Consider the following 9537-nt stretch of genomic DNA (forward strand, 5'->3'; position numbering starts at 1 on the left):
TCCAGAACAGGCAATAGCCTAATCCTTGAAAGAAACGTGACAATAACCTTTTCTCGTAAAGGTAATGTGGAAATTCTCATATTTTTGGAATACACCGACACCATCTTTTGTTTTCGCAGTTTACTATCACATTTCTGAAAGTATTCTGAGCGAGCGGTATCTGCAGTCACTGTGGTGTTCTGTTGATGTATCATAGTGTTGAACGTTAGAGACTTCCAGCAGAACTGTGTGGTAGTAACTGCATAAAAAGTTTATGATAAAGCTGCAGATGACAAACCCAGTGGTTCAAAGAGTGCAAAACCTGTGCAACTGACCAATGGAAACATGTAATATGTCTGAACTACACTGTTCCTATAATATGATGTTTTTACCTAGATGGATCTGCTTGGAGAGACAGTGAGGATGAGTTATTTGATAACGATATTAGTAGTCATCTGATTTATTGCGCCGGCCGTGGTGGCCGTGCGGTTCTAGGCGCTCCAGTCCGGAGCCACGTTGCTACATTGCTACGGTCGCAGGTTCGAATCCTGCCTCGGGCATGGGTGTGTGTGATGTTCTTAGGTTAGTTAGGTTTAAGTAGTTCTAAGTTCTAGGGGACTGATGACCACAGCAGTTGAGTCCCATAATGCTCAGAGCCATTTGAACTATTTTTTTTTATTTTTTTTTATTTATTGCTCGAACAGTCCACGGGTATACTGCTGGTTCATAGTGTCCAGCAGGCACAATATTTCGGCGATCAGACATGTCGCCATCGTCAGGTGCACTGACGAACTGAGCTCCTGAGGGCGGGTGGCCGATTTAAATCCCCTCCCCCCACGGGCCGCTCTCTTCGCCGTCCGCACCCGTACGCTGGCGGTCGCGAAGACGTGGGCGTCGGAATCTGTCGTAGCGTCGATGTGCTTGCTACGTCTGCCCTGGTCACCAGTTCGTTTTTCTTGCTGAGAGTCTTCTTAATTACATTCAATGCCGGGTCCCAAGCCTTGCTGAGATTGTAGCTGCAATAACGGTTGATAAGATCTTCTCTGGTGCGAATTTCGATAGCCTCCCTTATAATGCTGTCCCAATATTTAGAGGTTTGAGCCAGGATCTTGGTACGCTCATAATCCGTCTCGTGTTTCTCGGACAAATAGTGCTCTGCTACCACCAACTTATTTGGATATTTCAGGCAAGTGTGTCTTTGATGTTCTCGGCAACGATCTTCGATGGTGCATACTGATATGGCGGCCTTCCTCAATCCCAGGTCATCTTTCACACTTCCCAGTAATGCCCATGTTTTTATTGGGTGGGCAAAAGACGGTTTTAACTTAGTGTTTCTTTAATATACGGCCGATTTTCCCCGATGTACGGAATAAAGGCAGTGGCTACCTTTTCTTCCTTGACTTCATCAGTCTCCACAAGTTGTGCTGTGGTGGTGGGGTGGAGAGCACGTCTAATCTGCCATTCCGAGTACCCGTTTTTTCGGAACACTGTTTTGAGGTGTTCCAATTCCTGGGGCAGATTCTCTGCATCTGAGATGCTGTGCGCCCTGTGTACTAGCGTTTTTAGTACTCCATTCCTCTGAGAAAGGTGGTGGCAGCTGTCTGCATGCAGGTACAGGTCAGTGTGTGTTTTCTTCCTGTACACACTGTGACTCAGGGTACCATCAGCTCTTCTCTTGACCATGACATCCAGGAATGGTAATCTTCCTTCTGCTTAGGTCTCCATAGTGAATTTGATGTTTGGATGTATGGAGTTTAGGTGCGTAAGGAAGTCCAGGAGCTTGTCCCTACCATGGGGCCAGATGACAAATGTGTCATCGACATAACGGAAAAAACAAGTAGGTTTCCACTTGGATGACGCCAAGGCTTCCTCCTCGAAGTACTCCTTGTACAAATTTGCGACCATTGGCGAGAGTGGGCTGCCCATTGCGACTCCATCCGTTTGCTCATAGTATTCCCCATTAAAAAGAAAATACGTTGAGGTCAAGACATGCCTAAAGAGTTCGGTGGTCGTCTCGTCAAATTTCTGCCCAATAAGCTCGACTGACTCTCGTAGAGGCACCCTGGTGAATAGTGAAACCACGTCGAAGCTCACTAGGATATCAGTGTCTTTCAGTCTGAAGTTGTCTAGATGTTTCACGAAATCCACGGAATTACGGATATGGTGAGGGCATTTACCTACATAGGGGCTAAGTAATTCAGCCATATATTTTGCCAGCAAGTAAGTAGGTGCCCTAATGTTGCTGACAATCGTGCACATAGGTACCCCCTCTTTGTGGACTTTAGGGAGTCCATAGAGTCTTGGTGGTACAGGTCCTCGAGGTGACAGTTTCTTGGCGTCCTCCTCTGGTAGATCCGCGTCCTTGAGTAGAGCCCTGGTCTTGTTCTCCGCCTTCTTCGTGGGGTCAGCGTTGATCTTCCTATAGGAGTCGTCATCTAGCAGGCGCTGCATCTTCTCAATGTAGTCCTTACGGGAAAGAACAACAGTGGCATTGCCTTTGTCAGCAGGTAAGATAACAATCTCAGAGCACTCTCTTAGGTCCCGAATGGCCGCCCTCTCTCTACTGGTAATGTTAGTCTTTGTAGGTTTAGTTCTGGTCAGAGCCCGACATGTTTCCTGATGCACTTCTTCTGCTGCTTCAGGTGGTAATCGCGCTGCAAACTGTTCCACTGCACTGACGATGTCCGTGACCGGCGTGAACCTAGGGGTGGGAGCAAAGTTGAGTCCCTTAGGTGCCTCACTTAGAGTTAAACAAGCTATTTGCAGCTTCACAATATGTATATTCATCATAAATGGGCTAAGTCAATTTGAAAATGGTAATGATGCCTGTAGGTAAAGCAATAGGAGCTCTTTATTAGCTGTGACCTTAAGTTTTTAATAGCTCTCAATGTTTTTAATTGTGTAGCTATAAAAATCTATGATGATGTGCCTGGTATCATAAAATATCTACAAGGTAGGACAGCAGATTTTAAATAAAAACTGAATTGTGTTCTCTGGATAACTGCTTCCTGTCACTGGAGGGTTTTTAATCAGAAATTAGTGGCATGTGTAGTATAGAAGACAAGAATGTTTACTCTTATTGTTTCACCAGCACAAAAATTGTTACATTTTAATAAGTTTGAGCTTCTGTGTCATTTAGTAATCATAACAGGCTTAATACATTTGAAAATACTAAATACGTCAAATTGTAAGCTGACTGGTATTGTGTGTCCATATACAGATTATGAGTTACCAGTCGACATTATATTCTGGGTACTTGCAAGCAAACCAAATAAGAGTAACACTAATATGTTTTCCTTCCTAATAATTATAATACCTTTTTTCCTCATTTTTTTCTAGTCCACAGTTTTTAAAAAAATGCATACATTATTCATTTGTGTTGAAATAAATTATATAAATTATAAAAAAAAGAACAAAAAACTTTTATATACAAAAATTTGTTCCTCACACTTCATTCTAGAGTATTCTCAGCAAATAAAAACATGTGTCTACATCCTTACTCCATAAACCACCTTACTGCCAGTGGTAGAAGCTATTGTATATACCACTCACTATAAGTATTGAGTGAAGAATATAGTGATAGTCTACAGACCATATGTGTAGCTTCTGTACAGGATGCAAGAACAAGATTAGGCTATTTATAGAATTAAAAAAGTTATTTAGTAATTTTTTTCCTGCACTCCATATGCAAGCATAAAGGGAGAATTCCTAATGTGTGGTACAACTGAGAGTACCATCTGCCAGAGTATATATGCACAGTACTGCAGAGTATATATGTCAGTGTAGGGGATAAGATGTATCCCAAAATGGAAGAAGATCCAGCAGTGCCAGTTAGGGGAACATAGGAGATCCAGTGCTAGAATCGGAGTCTGACAGAGGTTTGGAAATTCTGCAGTCAAACAAGGCAGTAGATATAGATAACTTTCCCACAGGATTGTAATAATCACTTAGGGAAGTGGCAATCAAACAATTATTCAGGTTGGTTGTAGGACCTACCTAACTGGAGAAATGCTGTCCAACATTTGGTACCACACTATCCAAACAATTTTGCAGTTAGCAATGACAGATAAATGTAAGTATAATCACACAATCTACTTGACAGATCATGCATCCCTGTTGACAGCCAGAATAATATGCTGAAGAATGGGAAAGGAAATTTAGAATCTCTTATATGCTTGTAAGTTTGGATTTAGGAAATGCAAAGGCACCAGAGAGACAGTTCCAGTGCTATGATAAATAATGGAAAAAAGGAAGGTCTGGGTTTAATGTACCATCAACATAGAGGTCATTAGAGACAGTGCACGATCTCAGATCGAGAGTGTTGGTGGGAAGGAAATTGGCTGTGCCCTTTCAGAGTAACCATCTTGGAATTTACCTTAAGTGTTTATGGAGACCATTGAAAACCTAAATCTGGATGGTTACATGGGGATTTGAACTGTCATCATTCTGAAAATGAATCCAGTCTCAACCAATGCGCTGCCTCACTTGGTGTCAATAATGGACGCTAAACACATTCAATGTAAATACACATTCAATGTAAAGTGTAGCAAGATGTTTGAATACTCCACAAAAAAATAGGTATATGCTGTAGGGTGAGGTGGGAAATATACAATATCTGTAAGAAGCAAGTGGAAACATTAAGAAAGTAAGATGAAGAGTGAAGTGCTGAGATACAAAATGGAGTAAGGCAGCGATAAATGATAAGATGTGCTGAAGGCATTACTGTCCTTAGTAAAATTAAGGAACAATTGTGGGACCTGTTAATTGAAAGTAACAGGTTGTGGAACTTGAACATGCTCTGAGAGTAACCAGAGAAAGACCGAAGCAGTAGAAATGAGATTAGTGACAATAATAGTAACAGAATTGTGGATCATACAGCATAAAAGTGAAGGAATTTTTCTTGCAGCAAAATAACACATCGAAGAAGGCATTAACATGTCATAAAAGGAATTGTTGCCGTCCAAATAATTGGCTGCATGAACCAGAGATGAATGTGTTGGTTACCCATTTGCACCCCATATTGTCACTTGTGTATGATGACGACTACTGCAATCTGGCAATGTTGGTTCTCTTGGGAGTCTTCACACCTGGATATTTCGATAATGATGCTATACACAGAGCTGGGAGTAATCTGAAAAGGCAATAGGGTGCCACATTCTAATGTTTGTGGTGAAATCTCATCTCAAATATCGCCTTACACCATGAAACTAATGATTCTCCTCCTAGCGCAGAACCTGGATATTCTCTTGCTATTGCATACTGCACTTCTGGTTTTCAGTTTGGACTTTTTAAAACCCATTACAAAAAAAAGTAACAGCGAACAAGTAAAAATGAACATGTCTCAAAAAGGACTGGTGAACAGTTTGCCAAAGAGAAATGAGTTTGTCTGTCTGTGCATACATGAAATGAGGATACATCATCCTCATTAAACATGCATAGTTGAGCACAGCATGCTCACCAAAGTGAGTGCTAGTGGTTGTGAGAACTATAGTATTAACACATAATTAAAAAGCCACACGTAACTTGTAACGAGAAGACAAGCCTCATTATGGATAGCCACAAAGCATACCTTCACATTTGTACAGCTCTGAGTGGATGTGCTTTGTGGCTATGCATCACAATGTTGGTCTTCTTGTTGTTATTGGTTATATGTGGCTGTTAACTGTTTGTTAATATTGTAGTTCTCCCAATTATTATCACTTAATAAATTTTATGTTTGAAGTCGTGCACGGTGATCACTGTGCTATGCAAAACTATATGTGACACACAATTTGTTTTATGAGGATGAGGTATCCATTTTTGGTGTCGGTAATAACTGTGTTTGAGAAAGCACAACATCCAGTGCAGTTGTATAGGCTTTTATATTGTGACTCATTTATAATGCATTTTTATATTTTTAGATGCACTTGACAGTGAGCAAAGTTGAACACAATTAGTGCTTAATCAAGTACAATTTTAAAATATAGCCTGTTGGAACAGTGTCCTCCTTTAAAATTGTATCTGGTGACATGTTTAATGACATATTAACAGATTACATTTGTGATTATAGCTAATTAATTATTTTTCAGCAGGTATGCAGCAATTTATGGCGTCAACATACGGGAAAAGGTGTTAAGTAAAGTATTTGTTCTCATGAATCAACATAAAAATGAAGACATCCGCTTCCAGGCGAGGAAAATTTATGATGTTATAAGATCCTGAAAGAGGGTTAGGTACAATGTATTTGAGGGCATCAGGTATCCAATGATCATAGTCACATCTCATTAAAGGTGTAAAGTGTGTGCTGCTTGTAGACTGCACAGAATTGAAGTAGACATGTAATAGATATGTTGAAGGTGTAATGCATTATAAGCAGTATACAGAGATTGCCTAATGATGTCTCTTAAACACTATTGTACCAATAATTGCTGGAATTGAATTGGTGTAATATCACATTGAATGTTGATGTCTGAACCATTTTTCTCGTGAAACTTAGCAGAATTTCTGGTAATGTAACTGTGTAAAGAAAACACTTTTACTGCTGTTGAAAGAACAGTGGTTCTTTCTTTCATATTTTCATGTGTCATTGCTATTTAATGATTCAAACAGAGTAAATTTTTCTGTGGCAATGCCTTTTATCAGAAGTGAAATAGTATATATAAACCTGGTATGAGAAAAGAATGAATGTTTCATATACACAAATTACTTGGTTGTGAATATTTATTAGGTGTACTTAGTTTTAATATGCTGCCAAAGCACCATTCATTTAGTCAGCAGTGTTGTAGATGGTGTAAGTGTTCCTAATTTGCTTAAATGCTGATGCATTTATGAAGTATGTGTGACTGTAGATTCAGTGTTGTTCAGAGAGAAAAAAAGGATCTGATGCTAAAATCACCATTAATAATTTGCAGACTGGATAATGTTATTTCCGCTTATAATACCAATAATCAAATTCACAAATTTGTGTGTTACTCACTCAGGTCCTTTCTCCTTCTCTTTTATCATATTTCACTTACCTTCAGAATTCCATTTTTATATTATTCTTATTTACCAGAGTTACTGCATTACTGATGATGCTATACATAAATTTAACATACACATTTTATTTATGATAAACATGTTTTTGTTATTTCCTTAACATATCACATAGTAACAGCTTCTCTACATTCCACCAATTGTGAAAAATAAAACCACAAATGTAAATAAATTATGAAGGTGCTTTTCTCCTAAATCCTTCCATCCGCCATTATCCATTTGAAGCAGTGCTGAATGTAACTGAAAGAGAGATTTCTGTGGAAATTGTACATTCCTGAATACTGTTAAATGTGTGCGTAGTACACCACGTGACACCTGCACATATTAATTGAGCTTTTTTATTGCTCCAATAATATAACTTGTTGGTTTTAATTATGTGCTTCATCTTATGAGAGGAAAACTATAGTTTGTTATTTTGTAGAAAGATGTTGGTGAATATTCAGTGCAATCACACACAGCCAGACAACTGGTGAATTGAATTGTCCAGAGCTATTTTTGTAATTATTGTTGTAATTATTGCAGGTAAATTTAAATTAACTTTACTCACTATTTTGTAATATGCACAATTTGATCTGATATGTATGTAAATTTGCATAGATTCTGTCCCCTGATATCGCTTATTTTCTAAATAAATAAATATATATATATATATATATATATGGTTATAATAGAGGGAAACATTCCATGTAGGGAAAATATATTTAAACCAAAGATGATGATGATGATGATGATGATGATGATGGTAAGTCACATCATCTTTGTTTTTATATATATATATAGACACACACACACACTCATATATAAAATAAAATTATCGTGTATTCTTAATGTAAATATAATCTTTGTGGTTGAATTGATAAGAGTCAGAACTAATGTAAAGTAAAGTTTATGACTTGACAAGATATGAAAAATTCCATAACACATGTGGTTTTGCTTGACTGACACACAATGTTCGCTTCTTGTACTATGACTGATGGTGCTTCTGTGTTGCGTATTTAAATTTTGACTATAATGCTATTTATCTGTCAATTTTTGTATGTAAATAGTTCATTTTATTATTACTCTGTTATATGTTACATTATTTGGAGTGTAACATATCAGAATTACTTAAATTATGATTTTTTGTTCCAATTTTCTGCCCATATTACAAGGCAGATGGTATCAGGTCCCAATAATGGGCAAATGAAATGTACAAGTATCTTGTACTTATTGTGTTCTGCATTAATACACATTATTTTAGTTTACTTTACTTTGTATGATGTGAATGAGTGCCTCCTTTCCTAAAAAAAAAATGTGAAGAATAAAGTAGTATAACAAAATATTTAAATAATAAAATATTAATAAAACGCAATTGCCTGCCTCACCAGGTGTGCACTCAGTGTCTGTTTTATAGTTTTAGTCATTAACAACATTATTGTCATATTCTTGTGGATAAGTGTTCTGTGGAAAAGACATGTGATGCATGAAGGTACTTTGCCGAATCTAGAAATAACCATTCGGTTTTCAAATACTCATGTGTTTACAATCTCCATTAGGGGGAAAAATGTAACAGCAATGTAATTATTTATAAAAGATGTGGAATTTGTTATCAGAAAATATGTGACAAATGCTTTCTTCTATACATATAGCATAAGAATTCTATAACAAAAGAGGTGATATTGCAATATCAATATATTTCATTTCACAGAACAGTTATTTCAATTTTTAGGTATGTGGATATACAATGGGACCTGTAACACAGGTCATTCAAATTTCATTCATATCAAATATTCTGAGGTTGCTGTTTAATGTATAGTGAGGAATAATAAAGACAGTGTTGGCAAAAAGAGGGTTGATCAGTGTTGTGTGTTGTGCATGAAAGTAACATGATGGTTCAAACAAACAAAGAAAAATGTATATTACAATTTAACAACATACTCTACACAACAAGTAAGATACACTTAAGTGACAAAAGTCATAGGATACCTCTTAATATCATATCGGACCTCCTTTTGCCCAGTGTAATGCAGCACCTCGACTTGTCATGGACTCAACAAGTCATTGGAAGCCATCCATAACTGCGAAAATGTTGTCAGTGCAGGATTTTGTGCACACAAATGACTTCTTGATTATGTCCCATAAATGTTTGATGGGATCCATGTCTGGTGGTCTGAGTGCTCAGGTCATTCACCTGATTTGTCCATTATGTTCTTCAAACCAACTGCAAACAATTGTGGCCCAGTGACATGGCACATACTCATACATAAAAATTCCAAATTTTGGGAACATGAAATCCATGAATGGCTGCAAATGGTCTCCAAGTAGCTGAACGTAACCATTTCCAGTCCATGATCAGCTCAGTTCCATGTAAACACAGCCTGTGCCATTAAGGAGTCACTACACTAGCTTGCCTTATTGACTGCTTGGGTCCATGGCTTCATGGAGTCTGTACCACTCTCGAACCCTACCATCAGCTCTTACCAACTGAAATCAGGGCTCATTTGACCAGGCCATGGTTTTCCTGTCACCTAATGACCAACCAATATGGTCACAAGCCCAGGAGAG

At 38.0% G+C, this 9537-nt stretch overlaps 1 protein-coding gene across 4 annotated transcripts in view; it reads left to right on the forward strand.

The window, feature by feature from the left end:
* Positions 1–8807, forward strand: part of LOC126470457 (uncharacterized) — a 227781-nt gene extending 218974 nt beyond the window's left edge. For 2 of the 4 annotated variants that reach the window (XM_050098306.1, XM_050098307.1), the window contains exon 8: positions 6048–8807. In XM_050098306.1, the coding sequence (XP_049954263.1) occupies positions 6048–6180 (133 nt within the window). In that variant the 3' untranslated portion in view covers positions 6181–8807. The remainder of the gene's footprint in view (positions 1–6047) is intronic. The other 2 variants (XM_050098308.1, XM_050098309.1) reach the window with 1 other exon arrangement.
* The last annotated feature ends 730 nt before the right edge of the window (positions 8808–9537 follow it).

This window comes from Schistocerca serialis, chromosome 3 (assembly GCF_023864345.2).
Source record: "Schistocerca serialis cubense isolate TAMUIC-IGC-003099 chromosome 3, iqSchSeri2.2, whole genome shotgun sequence".
NCBI lineage: Eukaryota > Metazoa > Arthropoda > Insecta > Orthoptera > Acrididae > Schistocerca > Schistocerca serialis.